This window comes from Nannospalax galili, unplaced genomic scaffold, assembly GCF_000622305.1.
Source record: "Nannospalax galili isolate Female #2095 unplaced genomic scaffold, S.galili_v1.0 scaffold64, whole genome shotgun sequence".
Lineage (NCBI taxonomy): Eukaryota > Metazoa > Chordata > Mammalia > Rodentia > Spalacidae > Nannospalax > Nannospalax galili.
In genome coordinates, this window is record NW_008352316.1 from 1,299,345 (window position 1) to 1,314,957 (window position 15,613).

At 37.2% G+C, this 15,613-nt stretch overlaps 1 protein-coding gene across 13 annotated transcripts in view; it reads right to left on the minus strand.

Moving 5' to 3' along the window:
- Kiaa1109 (KIAA1109 ortholog) overlaps positions 1–15,613 on the minus strand; it is a 249,263-nt gene that overhangs the window by 9,841 nt on the left and 223,809 nt on the right. For 12 of the 13 annotated variants that reach the window (XM_029554129.1, XM_029554128.1, XM_029554130.1 and 9 more), the window contains 11 exons: positions 14,579–14,740; positions 13,440–13,579; positions 11,910–12,111; positions 10,398–10,598; positions 9,577–9,756; positions 6,982–7,119; positions 6,032–6,289; positions 4,506–4,656; positions 3,827–3,984; positions 3,513–3,705; positions 2,670–2,887 (listed from right to left, as the gene is read on the minus strand). In XM_029554129.1, coding sequence (XP_029409989.1) covers positions 2,670–2,887; positions 3,513–3,705; positions 3,827–3,984; positions 4,506–4,656; positions 6,032–6,289; positions 6,982–7,119; positions 9,577–9,756; positions 10,398–10,598; positions 11,910–12,111; positions 13,440–13,579; positions 14,579–14,740 — 2,001 coding nt within the window. The remainder of the gene's footprint in view (positions 1–2,669; positions 2,888–3,512; positions 3,706–3,826; positions 3,985–4,505; positions 4,657–6,031; positions 6,290–6,981; positions 7,120–9,576; positions 9,757–10,397; positions 10,599–11,909; positions 12,112–13,439; positions 13,580–14,578; positions 14,741–15,613) is intronic. The other variant, XM_029554131.1, reaches the window with a different exon arrangement.

The following is a 15,613-nucleotide window of genomic DNA, read 5'->3' on the forward strand; positions in this document are numbered from 1 at the left end:
TATATTGATTTTTTTTTGTGTGTGTGTGTGTATCACACAGAACATCCCAAACCATCTTATTCAACTATACACCCACTTCTCAGACGGTACCCTCCCATAGCCTCCCTCCCCCAACTAGAGCCCCTATACTCTGATATCCCTGCTACTGTCTGCTGTGTTGTTGGCACCCCAGCCAATCCCCACTACTTGCCTTTCTGGTGAATCTAGTCAGCCTATCTAGAGGTCTTTGTTTTAGGAGGGTCAGCTGTTCCTCTTCTAGCAGCAATCAGTTGTTAATATTCCTTTAGATAAGATTAGGGTCTGCTGTTCATTTTCCCAGTTCTATGCTGGGTTACTATTTGGGAGTCCCTTTGGTCACCCTGGCCAACAACCCAAATTTTAAACAATAACTTAAAAAACTGTAAACCAGGTAATATTAATCCTTCACAAGTCAAGAAGCAGAACAGGAATGAAGGGTTTGTAGGTTTGTGTTTTACTCTTGCATACTTTTACTACTTACACAAACTAAGGTCAGCAGAGGACTAGTGCCATCAGCATCACCCTGGGAATTTGTTAGAAATGCACATTCTAAAGTCTACCCCAGACCCACAGTTATCAGGTCTGTATTTCAAAAGAATTTTCAGAGCTGGGAATATAGCTCAGTGGTAGAGAATTCCCTTTGCACCTGTGAAGTGCTGAGTTCATTCCTCAGTATTCTCAGTCAAATATAAAGACAGATTTCCAGGTGTTTCAGATACATACTAAAGTTCAATCACAGAATTCATGTTTAGATTTTTTTACTTATTCCAATAATTCCTTGTTTGCTGTTTTCCATACCTCTCAACCGAGATCCAACTTTGTGTTTAAATGGTTAAGTTCTTTAGAATAATTCCCTAAATCTAGTGACTGTTTCTCACAGTAAGGACTTTTTTTAAAAAAAAACTAGACCAAGTATTTTGTAAAGCATCCTCAATTTAATTACATCTGCTAATAATACTGTTTAAAATATAAGAATAAAAAGAGTAAGAAAATGGGATCACAAGGAAGCCACTGGAAAGAATCCAGGAGTGGGGTGTTCTGCCAATAATTGGTTGGGTCTCTAATAAGTGCAGTCACACAAAAAGGAACTACACCAAACTAAAAGAAAGCAAAGGAAGAAAACAACAAGATTTAAACTTTGAACATGGTTTGGACAAATCACTTGCAAAGGGTACTTTTGGGTCAGTAATGACATCTGAATGCTTCCTGAAAGCCAAAGGAGAGAACTGGCAAAATAGAAGAGGGTAAATCATACTTTGGCAGAAGGTGTACAGATAGATTGCTCTATTGTTTCATGGTAATGATTCAGGGGAAGAATGTAATGTTTCAATTTTTGCTTGAATTCTATAGTTTGCTTTCAATGTGCATGTATTACTTCTGTGATTAAAAAAAATGATTAAGGCGTTATCTTCATTCTGACTACTACTTGGTACTTTTAACATGTCACCCTAAGTTTAAAGGCACCAACAATTCTTGCTGGGACTCCGACAACATCTTCCTTGTTTCCATTCCTCACTGCTTACATAGTCTGATCTCTATGTAATAGCTATGGTGATGCTTTGAATAAGATATTTTAAAACAAGGTAAACCAAATGATATCAATTGTTTTGAAAACTCTCCAGTATTTTCTCATCACATAAAAAAAGTCTTATCTGTGGCCGCTATCTCTGAATTCATGTCTAATGCTTCCCTTACTGATCATTTTACTCTAGCCACAGGCCATCTTAATGATTTTCTTACTTCTCATCCCCCTCCAGCACCTGCCTGTGTACTGGGGATCCACCTAGGGGCCGGTACATGCTAAGGAAGTACCATTCTAGTGAACTACAATCCATAGACCATTTTATCTTTTCATTTTGATGAAATGGGTTTTAAAATAAGTTGCCCAGGCTGGCCTTGCAGTCTCTCTCTGTAGCTCAGACAGGCCTTGAACTTGGGATCCTCCTGCCTCAGTCTCCCACACATCTGAGATTACAGACCTGTACTATGATTCTCAGATAAGCCAAATTTGTGAGGAATAATGGGATATTTAGACTTCCATGGCCCTCTCTGCCAAGTACCTTCTTCCCCAGATCTTATCTTAGTTCTTTCAGTTATCCACTTTCATTTCCCCTAAAAATTCAGAAAAGGCTAAGCCATCATCTTTCCTGAAACAACATTCTTCCACTTTAGCCTTCTTTAAATCCTTTCCTTGCTTTGTTTTTAGTTATCACTTTACTCTACCTGAAATCTCATCTATGTCATTAACTATAGTCTCCTTCTCCCCATTAGAATGTGAATTTCATGAGGTAGGAGATTTATGTACCATTGTATCTCTTATGCGTAGGAAAGTGCCTAAGCAGACGGTTGTTGCTTAATAAATAGATTATAATTTCTAAATTATCCAGACTTAATTATCCTGACTTCCAAACCAGAATATAATACTCTCAAGAAATGGTACACTGAAGGTGAGCTGTGGCAGGAGGGGTAAAAAGCGATGTTTTCCTGAAGGGCAGCTATCAGCAGTGATGCAAGTCTGTTCTCTGCCAAGTGGATGGGACGGAGAGCCTACAAGATACTTTCTAAATATGGCACATAAATGATTACTTACATTAGGAATATAACACACACAGAAGACAAATAATAAACCAATGTTGAATTGTAATTCTTACGTTGCTCTTGTGAATTTTTCTCTAGATTGTTTGTCATTGTCTTGGGTGGAAGATACGGAACTGGTCCCCAGGTAGACAGAGCTCGTTTGCTGGTGTCAAACTGTTGTGTAAAAAATTCCTGGAGCTTCATTCCTATTTTTATCAGGTCTGGTGTAGTTGATCTTGATATCATTACTTGGAAAATATCCCACTTCAAATCTCCATGCACAAAAATCTCACTAGAGCATGAAACAGAATCAGATCAAAAATCACACAGAAGATATAAAACGTATAAGAATAGGGACTAGAGAGATGGCTCAGTGGTTAAGAGCACTGGCTGCTCTTGTAGAGGATGCAGGTTCAGTTCCCAGCACTCACACGACAGCTAACAACTGTCTGCAATTCCAGTCCCAGGGGATCAAACAACCCTCTTCTGACCTCCACAGGCATTGCACGACACATAAAATAAAAATAATAAATAAGGGGCTGGAGAGATGGCTCAGTGGTTAAGAGCACTGACTGCTCTTGCAGAGGACCTAGGTTCGATTCCCAGCACCCACATGGTGGCTACGAACTGTTCTTGACTCCAGTTCCAGGGGAATCCAAAGCCCTCTTCTGACCTGCATGGCATTACACGACACGGATGCACTCACATACATGCAGGCAACACACTAATACACATAAAAAAAATAAATAAAATATTTAAAAAAATAAAAGAATAATTGTCTTCCCTACTTAGTTTTTTTATTTGCATTAGTTGTATAATATAAAATCAGTCTGAAGGAAACATAAACTACTTTTCTTTTTTCAACTGAATATTAAAAATGCTAAGGGCAGTTACATAAAGTGTTTAGAAAGCAATACCTTTTATCAGTCATGCTTGAATCCAATGTATTATATAAGTTTACTTTCCATTCATCCTGAAGCTTAAGATCAGCATTACTGAAGATACCCATGAGGATACTTGAGCCCATGTAATCAACTCGCGATTCAGTGGAACCCATGGTAATCTGAATTTTGTGGCTGGGTTGCTGATTGGGATGTTCAGAAATATGAGCTAAAATAGAAAAAAACCAATTACTTTCCACAGAAATATTTATGGGAAAAACTTATTTAAGAAACATTTTTCCTATATAATGTTTGAGGATATGTTAGTGAGTTATAAAATTTCAACATACCAACCATCTCTAGAGCATTGACATCTATGGTTCCGCCAACTACTCCTCCTTTAGAATCTAACTGTGACCTTCCCAGACCAACAGACATACTAATCTCTCGATCACGGTTACTTCCTACAGACAGCCGGCCTTGGCTTTTCAAACCACTAGTTGTCCAACTAAAAAAGGAAAAAGGTTGTACATAAGAGGTTACTAACATCATGAAATTTAAAAAGTAGTTAAATCAGACTAAGTAGAAGGTCTAGTACGACAATGAAACACTTTCTCTTTTTGAGTCAGTGTCTCACTATGTTGTTGAAGTTGACCTTTGATTCTGGAGCTCAAATGATGCTCTGAGGATCACAGCTTCCTGACTGCTGGAATTATAGGCAGACACCACCATAGCTAGCTCAACACATTTCTTATAAAACTATGTGGTAGATATTTGAATATTAAAACTTCCTAGCTAGAAAATTATATTTGCTTTTAATTTTTTTCTTCTTTAGAACACATTTCATGTGTTGTTTTGCATTACTGTATCCTTGTGATTAAGACATTTTCAGAATAAAAAGTCTATCTTTTTATCTATAGTATTTACTGTCTCAAAGTTTTCTGCATTCAAAAGATTTTGACCTATAATATTCTTTAGAAAAGTTACATATGTTATTAAATCTATTCTCTTTATATCTGAATAGCTCACGTTGTGTTTCCCATGACATTGCTCATGTTCATTTGAACATTCAGTTGTTTCAGGTTGATGGCGAACACGACAAGTGTTTCCCATGGGGTCCCTTGTTGGCTTGCTGCTTTGTTTGATTTGTTAACAGGAGTTGATGTTTTTGAAATTGAATCTAAAGACAGAAAAATCAAATACCCATTCATTCACACAAAATACCAAGCTTATTACAAAATAAAACCTAGTAATTTCTCTAAAATTAGGTAAAAATGATATTCTTGTATTAGAACCTAATGTTTAATAGTTGCCACACTGCCTCTAAGACGACAGTTACCATTTTTACTGGTGCTTACTAAGTGCTGGCAGTCTTGCTTCTGGAAAGCTGGTATGACTGTATAGCCTCTATTTGAGATGAAGGTATTTGGTGTTCATGGAATACAGCAGCACAGATAATTCACCATCCTAACATTTCCTTCACAAGAAAGAAAATCCTATAATGCTGCTGTCAAACAGGAGACTCAAAGGCAATGGAACATTCTGAAATGCAGAAACTGGCTGGGTGCCTGGAATGTGTCTACTTACTCAGTGTGTAAACCAAGTACTGCCTTTGCTCATTATACTTTAATCTTGGCTAAGACAAGAACTGTAACATTCATTTAGATACATCCAGGCACAAACACAAGGCCAATACCAAGCATGAGAGCTGAACAAAATGATGACGACAAACAGAAGATTCTCAACAAGTATAATGAAATCATCAGTTGGTGGGATGAGAATCAGACTGGTGAGAAGGAAGAATCTGAGCATCAGCAGAAAGATCTGGAGAGAGCCTGCAACCCCACATTACCAAGCTGTACCAGAGTGCCGGTGCCATACCAGGAGGAATGCCTGGGGGCTTCCCTAGTGGCAGAGCTCGTCCCTCTGGTGGTGCTTCTTTGGGGCCCACCACTGAAGAGGTTGATTAAAGTCAATCCAAATAGAGATGTAGCACTGTTCCACAATAAAATATTTGAAGGACTCAAATTTAGCAAGTTCTGTGGCAGTTTTAACATTGAACTGCTACAATAAATTACTGTGCATTCTTAATACTTGAATAAGGAACATGTGCACCAGAGAAGGAAATAACATTGCACTTTATGAGCACTGTAAGAGGAAAATGCAATGTCTTAAATAAAAACTATTTAAAATTGGCACCATAAAAAAACATTGACTAAATAAAAGAATGAATCAATATAAAGATCAGCTTTTTCAATATCAAAGCATCTTTTGAGATGCTGTAGAAATATTCCTAAAAGCACCTGGACTATACCGAGCACATTGACAATATGGTGACTTCTCTCTTCCCATTCCTTTGTGAAACTACTAGACCTCTGTGCACAGTACTTTGAAGAGTTTGGTACCTAAGAGCTTTTGTGTTGTTCCCTTACCCCGCACCCCACTTATAAAAATTCCAAGCACTCATCTCCTGTATTTGGGGCAGAAATCTGAGAGTAAGTAAGACTTTTATATTAAGAACATTGGAGGGCCAATGATAACAAAAGCAGTGTTACCTCTTCGAGGAACTGAAGAGTCTGACACACTTCTTGACCTTATAGAAGCTGGGGATTTGAGGCTCTGTGCTGCCGTCCCTGGTGACATGGTACTGCTGCTCAGGTGCTCATTGAACATGTTGGGTGACTGAGGCATGTGGGTAAAAGAGGCTGACTGACTTGGCTGCTCCCAGGTCCTGCAGTAAGCTTTCCTTGATGACTCAGGGGAAAGGTGCTGGCTTACCCCTTCAATGGAATCAGGTGTCCCTGGACCAGATGCTAGTACAATAGTAGAAAACAAAACAAAATCAAAACCGCAGGTAAGATCACTAAGTGATAAAGTCATTTCATCCAGATGCCACTTCTTTTCTTTTATTTAAAAATACTTTATTTCTTATTTTATTTATTTATTGATTGATTTATTTATTTCCTATGTGTATGATTGTATTGCCTGCATGTATGTAAGTTACACCTGTGTCCTGCAATGTCTACCAAGGTCAGAAGAGGGCATCGATACCCTGGAACTGGAGTTACAGACAGCTGTTAGCCACCATGTGGGTACCGGGAATCAAACCTGGGTCCTCTGCAAGAGCAGCCAGTGCTCTTAACCACTGAGTCATCTCTCCAGTCCCAGTAGCATGTTTTTTAATATTTTCTTTTTTCCATGCTTTAATTAACTACGATTAACTTCAATGGCTAGATGTATTTCAGCACTTACAAATTTACAAAAATTACAGAGTAAATTATTATGGCATAAAATGTCAGACGGAAGGTAACCTTCAGAGTAAGCTGTTTGTTTGGCATGCCCATTGCGTGCCACACTAGAGGGACTCAATAGATACTTTTATTTTGAATAAACAAATGAATAACATGATACAGTTCATAAAGATAAGACAAAATTTGTTATCAATCATATATCGTGCTATTTTAACCAAAATTAAAAGAAAATTATAATTACATAACAAGCTTACTTGGCAAATTTATAGTTTGGTCTCCAAGAAACAGGCGCCTTGCAATACTTCTCCTATACCAGGCTCTTGGAAATGCCAGAATTTCACTGAGTCGGCGCATATCATATTTAAATGAGGCAGACCCGATATCACAAACAGCTGATACAGAAATAAAATTTGTCAGAGCTTAGAACAGACTTCCAAAACTTTTAATATTTTATATGGTAGTTATCAGACATGATGTTATACAGCTGAATTATGCTTACTGTTTTAACCCATAAAATACCAGAATAAATTGTATTTAACAAGTGACTTTATGTTTCTACAAATTACAGAAACAATGTGTTGTAAAACCATTAGCTCCATGTTCTTTTCTTGGGTGATGGAAAGCTGGGATTCTATTATTGCTCTGTCCAGTTATCAGTTTCTCCTGTTCCTGTCCTGACATGCCAGTGATTCCCTGGGCACTGTGCCTTGACAGCCTAAGCCCAAACCCACAGGGGTCCAGCAGGCATCTGACTCCAGACTCTCCAGTGATGGGTCCTTATAATTACTCCTGTTTTAGTTTATTGTATATCTAAGGTAGTAGTTTCACCACCCCCAACCCCAAATCATCTGAGCTCAAAGTCATTTTTATCCTCTACTGCTCCACATGCACTTGTGGATTCTCTCTCTCTTGAAATTATTCCTGATTCTCCTTTTTATTTTATTGTTAAAATATTTTATTATTTTTATTTATTTTTTAGAAATATTTTATTATTTTTATTTTATGTGTATGAGTGTACTGCCTGCACGTACGTGAGTGCACCTGTGTCCTGCAATGCTGCCAAGGTCAGAAGAGGGCTTCAGATTCCCCTGAAACAGGAGTTAAGAATGGTTCATAGATGCCATGTGGGTGCTGGGAATCAAACCCGGGTCCTCTGCAAGAGCAGTCAGTGCTCTTAACCGCCATCTCTCCAGCCCCTATTTTTATTTTTTTTTATGTGTATGAGTGTATTGCCTGCATGTAGGTAAGTGCACCCGTGTTGTGCAATGCCCGTGGAGGACAGAAGAAGCCGTCAGATCCCCTGGAACTAGAGTTATGGACAGTTGTTATGTGGGTAACATATGGGTGCTGGGATTCGAACCCAGGTCTTCTGCAAGAACAACCAGTGTTTTTAACTGCTAAACCATCTCTCTAGCCCGTTTCTCCTTTTTAACTGTTAAATTCAGACCTTCATTCAGTATTGCTGATACAATTAAAAAGCCTCAAGCATCTTTTCCCCTCCCATCTTTTGTAGTACCCTCAACCCTCTCTCCTTGTCTTCCTCCCTCTCTCCCTGTCTCCATCACTTTCTTTCTTCTTTTTAATTTTTTTGGTGTTTTTGAGACAGGGTCTCCCTGTAGCCCCAGCTATCTAGCCTGGAACTCATTATGTAGACCAGACTGGCCTTGAACTCACAAAGATCTGCCTGTCTCTGCCTCCCAAGTGCTGGGATTAAAGGTGAGCACAACCACCCTCGGTTCCTCAACTCATTCTAAAACATCAATCTGAATCACTATCTCATTTCTTAAAAATCTCTAATGGCTTCTCACTGCCTGAAGGATCTGAATCTGATCCTTCTGCTTGGTATATGAGTCTCTCCAGAATCTGGTCCTAATCTATTTAAATATCTTTACTTTCACCATGTCTCTCTTCCTCTGGCTCTATGTATTCTGTACAATCAAATGTTTGGTTAAATCCCTGTTTTTGCTGCAAGAGCCAAAATATGTTCCAGAGGCGTCCATTCTGGATGTTTCTATCACACAGAATACCATGCTGCTACTTTTAAGAATATTCCTCAGGAAATGATGTGTGGTATTAGTACTATTATGACCAAAATATCATTTCCTTGGGAAGGCCTACCTGATCTCTCACAGAAAAAAATTATTGTTTCTTCCTCTTTAAAGACACTGCATTTATTACCCTGCAGTATGACTTATTTGTCCACATATGAGACCTTGGCATATTCATGTCTGCTCGCACTAGTAATCTGCAGAGTGCCTGGCAAGAGTTCACCATAAAACATAGGCTTAAGATGCTTGTTAAATGAATATCATATTAAGGGAACATACCGTAATTGTGAAACTGGTAATTATGGAAGTTTTCACTTAGTACCCTGAATTCTTCAAAATGGTTATATGTATTTAATTTTAAATACTTAAGTTATAATCTAAAGAAAACAAATGACTTTTCTATACATATATAACTAGCTATTGAACTAGCAAGCCAAGACCTTCTAATGTAAAATAGAAAAATTTTAAGCTCACTCATCACTTTTTAGTGTTGAAAGCATTTACAACTTGATGAACAGAGAAAGTCATAAATTTTATGAATTTATGGTAGAGAAGTAGTAAAGAAAAGAATAATTTCAAACTATTTAATTTAGCATATTCTTGTCCTTCATATGTTTATGAAGAAACCATATTCTAGTATTGACTGCCTGGGTTGAGACAGTCTTGTGGGCTGGTCAGTCACTTTTTTTTTAATCACCAAGTTTGATGTTAAATGTTCTTAATACTTAAGCACTGTTGAAAACAGAGCCCACTGTTTAATTCTTAATAATATTTTAATTAAAAAACTATAAAATTGAATACCAGATATATTTATTAGTGTAGTATCCATTTTGCTTGTAGACTTGCTTAGAGACTGACTTTCAAAAAATGAGGCACCTCCTGAACGTCTTATCCGAGACAAACTCACTTTTACAAACTCGAGGTTTATACTAAGTGAGTCTTTTCGACCAGTGACTGAAGTTGGTTCTTCATCCACATTCCCTAAGAAAAAAAACAAAACAACAAAAACACCCATATGTATACACACATATGTAAACAGTCTCCCCTGCCACTCACTCATGCACAACTATTTATATAAAAATTATCCAGTATATTGTAATATGTCACCAATCAAAACAAGATAAAGTTAAGGAAAATTTAAGGACAGCATGAGCGCCAGCATTCCTTATAATAGTGTAGTAGGCTGACACCTATATACTCAAGTTGTGATTTTGAAAACTACATTCCAACAATGAAAACTAGAATATGTGTCTTTATTACTGGTTTAATAACCTCATTTTAAATTAATGAGCATAACCTATACACTTTAAAAGTTTACTTTTTATGGACTATAATTTCTTGTCCAAAGTCATTTGGTAATACACTTAGATACGCAGTATAAGAAACCACTGTGACCCTAAGGCATTATGCTATGCAAATCATTAAGCAAACATTCTTACTTTTTAGATCCTATATAATCAATTTATCTGAATTACTTTGCTTTATATATTTATTTACAATGTAGGGACCAAATAGATATTATCAAAAGGAAAATATACAAAGAGTTTTTGATGTTATTAAAAGTAATGTGGTTTATGAGAAGAAAGCTTATAAATGCAAAAGACACAAATGTGAAAAAATACCTAATCCTCCTGATCCAGATGTGAGGCCAGAAACAGCAGATTTCTGTTTCCCTGCGCCATAGGGGTGAAACACATACAGGGAAAAGTCAGACATGCATGCGGTGAAGCTCAGGCCAGATGAGCTGCTGCTGGAGCCGGTTAGATCTGACTGACTGCTGCTGTGTCGACTTCGGCCAAGTGGGCTGCCTAACCCTGATGAGCCTATAGTGAACATGAGAAACCCCAGCATCATCAGCCATAAGGAAGTCTACAAGGCCAGTCACTAACATGCTCTCAAAACTTAACACGACTTTAAAATAAAATGGAAACACTCAAACATTAAGAGTTCAATAAACTTAAAGTCTGAAAATCAAAATGAGGACTTTGACACGTTTTTAATTTACACTAAGCCACAGCTAGATACTCTGTTCTCCTTTAAAGCCATTATTAAGTCATAATTAATCTAACATAGTTTTCTAGTTCTTCACTTCACTGGACACATTCAGTGGAAGAATCCCACAGCTGGGTTAAGTACAGTTAAGGAACACAACAGGGAAAATCTGTTTATAGGGGAAGCCTAAATTTCACTAGGTGAGCATGAACACAGAGCAGAAGTAATACCTGAATTGTCTCCAAATCAGAGGGCTGATTTTCGGCCCCTCTACTGACGTCCCCTCTCTCAAAAACTGGAGTTTAGGATTTCATTTATTTATTTTGCTCTAATGTTCTCAATGTTGGCCCTGTTGGCATTTTAGATCAAATAATTCTTTGGGAGAAAGAAGTTTCAGGGTTGGTAGGATGCTTATTCAGCATTTCTAGCTTCCCCACAAGTTTCTAGCTAAAACCTCTCAGTTGTGAAATCACAACACTAGGAATAAAACTTCCCCTGACTAAGAACCACTGTTTTAATAATATTTCAGTTCTATTGTCAGTTCTCATTCAATAGTCAATAGCCTTATCATTTACATGTGTGTCTCTATATGATGTAAGGGCACAGAGTTTTTAGTGAGGAGTGCCTCCTCAACAAGAAATCCTCAACTATATCTTACAACAAAACCTTTCATGAAATACCCTTGAAGTAGTCAGCAAAATTAATCATTTAAAAATACAAAAGCTACTTGATACAAATTTGATAGTGGTAAGAGAGCTTTATAATAGCATGTCTCTTATTTTCCATTTATAAAACTCATTGTTCCTAAAATATAAATCTAACCTGACATAAAACATCCAAAAGTACTTGGATACATGCATTGTGAGCATTCTCATCATAGTGCCTCTAGTATGTATGTTCAAGCTGACACTAGAATGCTATTTAATTGCTGTTGAGCTAAAAATATAAACTAAAAGGGACTCATGCTCTACTAACACATGGAACAAACTTAAAACTGGTTTACTACAGGTTTTTTTTTTTTTTTTAATAAAGTCCAAGTTCTCAAATATTCTCCTTTTCTAAATGGAGAATTTAAAGTATACATAAACAACAAAATATATTTAAAACAGTACTTCGCTCTGTATCAGAAGATGCTTCTATACCTGGTATTCCAGCTTTGTTAGCAGAGGACTTTGCTCCACTCTGAGGAGCATTACCAACAGGGGATAGGGTTTCTGCAGGATAAGCAGTTCCCAAAGTCTCCAGTTCTCCTCGGTTTGAAGAAAACACCAAGTCCAGGGATGGCAGCTTCAGCATGCATTCTACCCTAGATACTGGCAAACAGCTGAATTTGATCTGCGAGGGCTAAAACAACCAGAAAGCAGAAAAAAGTATTTCTAGGCGCATGGTTAAAAAATTTCACGTTAGGTTATAAAAGTTACATTTAGTTTCCATTTCAACCCACATATACCAAATCTGTTATATTTAATCATCTGACATATAAAAAGGATTAAATTTAATGTCATAGCTTTCTAAAACAGAAGGAGGATATATGAACCAAAATGTATTAACAAAATGGTATAATTTTTATGAAGCTAAGTATTTTCCAGGTGTGAAGGCTCATTGTAATCTCAGCACTCAGGGAGCTGAAGCAGGAAGATTATTGCAAGTCTGAGGCCAACCTAGGCTATATAGTGCATTCCATAAAGCATGAGATACAGAGTGACGCCTTGTCTAAAAAAAACAAGCTAAATATTTGAAGATCCATTGACATTTATGCTCATATTACTTTGTTAATAATCAAATCTTTTAAAGGAAGTAATCTCATATTAAAAAATTGAAAACACTGTTGTATTAGTAAAGGTTTTGTAAATCTTCAAGTATTTACATTATATTTTCATCAGACCTTTAACATAGGTTAGTACAAAACTCTGGAGTATCAGACTGAAGATCTTTTGGTCAAATTGTTACTGTAAGAAATAAAAGGAACAGATGGCCACCAGTAATTTTCTTATTCTTGAGACTGATAATAAAATTTTAATTGAGTGATAAACTAAACTTGAAGTTTAGATATAGGTAGTTTTCTAATCCTTAATAAATGGATTCAATCTCAGGCTAATATATATATTCTCAAAGGTGTATTGATAGGGCTGCATTTAAGAATAAAGTATTTTAAAACTATATAAACTCCATCAAAGGTACTACCATTTACTCTGTTAATTATACGTTAAGTCTGAATAGAAAGAAATGTCATGTAAGAGCTAAGGGTGCCATAATAATAAAGAGATGAAATGCTTTCAAAAGATTTAAACTGGATGGACATGGTGGTGCATGCCTTTAGTCTAAGCATTCAGGAGGCAGAAGCAGGCAGATCTCTGTGAGATGGAGGTTAGCCTGGTCTACACAGTGAGTTCCAGGCCAGTTGGGATTATAGGGACACTCTGTCTCGAAAAAAAAAAAAAAAGGGTTTAAACTTACCTACTTTTATTTTTTGCTATAAAAGTATGAGATCTAAAGAATCTGAAAACCCCAAATCTATGCAACTACTCAGAATAGTATATGTACACACAAAATATTACATGAACTTCCAAATTTAGCAAACTCTTCAAAGCCATAGTAGGCATACTAAACATCCATGAAACTGTGACTAAGGAAAGTTTAAAGGGAAATGATGTTGAAATGATGTGTATCACCTGAACTCGCACATAAACCACAACGTCCACAGGGAAAGAAGAATACGCTGATGCTGAGGAAGACACTAAGGATGTTGTTGATTCTTCCATAGGATCTGGTATTTCAAAATGTCCCATATCTTCATCTTGTGAGCTGACTGCTGTTAAAATATTTAGTTTTATGTTTCATCAGTAGGTCAAGGGTAATCTACTGGAAGGTCCCTCTTACACTAGTATTGACAATAGAGGTATAATAGAGGTACAATAGAGGCTTTTGATGTCTGTCATTTTATACATCATTGTCTCTCCAAATCTGCTCATTTTTCTAAACTCTGATTCTCTCACCACATCACACACTTTACAAAGAAAATACTGATCATGCTGTTGCCTGAAAGAGATTTCAGTGTAAGAAACACATTGATGTAGGGCCCCCACAGTCTTTAATTCTGCCATTATCGAACAGCATCTTTGAGAAAATCTCAACACCTCACCACAGGTTGGTTTCTTCATTTGCAAATGAAGATTAGATAACTTCTCAGGTTTTTGTCTAGTGCTACAATGAGAATGTCCCCCATAGGTTTAAGCATTTGACAGTCAATTGGTGGTGCTGTTTGGGGAGGGTCATGGAACCATAAGGATGTATGGCCTAACTGGAGGAAGCATGTCACTGGGAGTAGGCCTTAAGAGGTCACAGCCTTGTCTCACTTCCAGTTTTGCTCTCTCTGCATCCTGTGAGTGCTTGAAGATGTGAGCTCTCAGCTTTTTGCTCAGGCTGCCTCTTGCCACCGTGCCTCCCTGCCATGACAGATTCTAAGCCCTCTGGAACCATAAGCTCAAATAACCTCTTCCTTGTATAAGTTACCTTGGTCATGGTGTTTTATCACAGCAACAGAAAAGTAACTAATACATAATGTACACTAACTAGCATTAAGGAATACTTGGCCAGGCATGGTGGTGCACACCTTTAATCCCAGCACTTGGGAGGCAGAGGCAGGCCTATCTCTGTGAGATCAAGGCCAGCCTGGTCTACATAGCAAGTGCCAAGCCAGCTGGGGCTACAAGGAGACCCTGTCTCAAAAAGATAAAAACAAAACAAAACAAAAAAAAACTTCTAAGAAACAAGGTCTCAAAATACTCAAAATACATAGGAGGATGCTTACCTGTATAATTCCTTTCAATTGGTGTAATTGGGATGGTTTCCAGAGCCTTTTCCAGAAAGTCTAATAGGCATGGACTAATAACCATTTCTTCTGGCAATGATTGAAGTGCTACCCAGGCATAGAGCTTGGCTGTTTTAACTCCTCCACTTCCTTTTCCTTTGGCTAGAATATTAATAAATGTGAGATTCATTAATGAGATTCAATAAAATACCTCAATAAAACATGGTAAGCTAATGAGAAATCAGAATTGTATGATAGTTTAATTAGGTGAAGTACTTTAACGTAAGTACAGAAGAAAACAAAAAGACTGTTAGAAATGATACATTAATGTTAGAATAAAAACGTCAATTATGATTTATAATACAATAGTTATCTTTACTTGCTCTAGGTTACAAATTTTGATCCAAACTTTCCACTTTTATACTTTGCCAAGTTTTTGATTAGTTACTACTAAATCCTTTTGCTCCTCAACTACTAATATTTAGTGCAAAGTAAGGAGAAATGTCATGGTTTTTGGCTTTATGTTTAGCCTATACACATTTACAATGCTTCTCTACACAGGATAGCATGTCTCCTTCATTCTTCCTAATTAAGCACTTCATGTGTAGGGCATACCTAACAAAGTCCAAGCTTACTTTGGCTTAAATCTCCAGTTTGAACATTTATTAGTTGTATAAACCTGGGAAGAATATTCAAAATCTATGAGCCCTATATTTCCCCTATTTATAAAATAACTGGGATACTAATACTTGTCACATTCTTAATAGATACAGCTGTGCCTTTTCAATTGAAAAGTGATAAACGCTAGGCATTATGATCATGATTCTTTTTTTTTTTTTTAAATCTTTTTGAGACAGGGTCTCCCTGTAGCCCCAGCTGTCCTGGAACTCACTATGTAGACCAGGCTGGCCTCCAACTTCCAAAGATCTGCCTGCCTCTGCCTCCCAAGTGCTAGGATTAAAGGCGTGCACCACCACGCCTGGCATGATCATGATTCTTTACTGAACCTTTTAAAGGGTTGATATATCAAGTGAA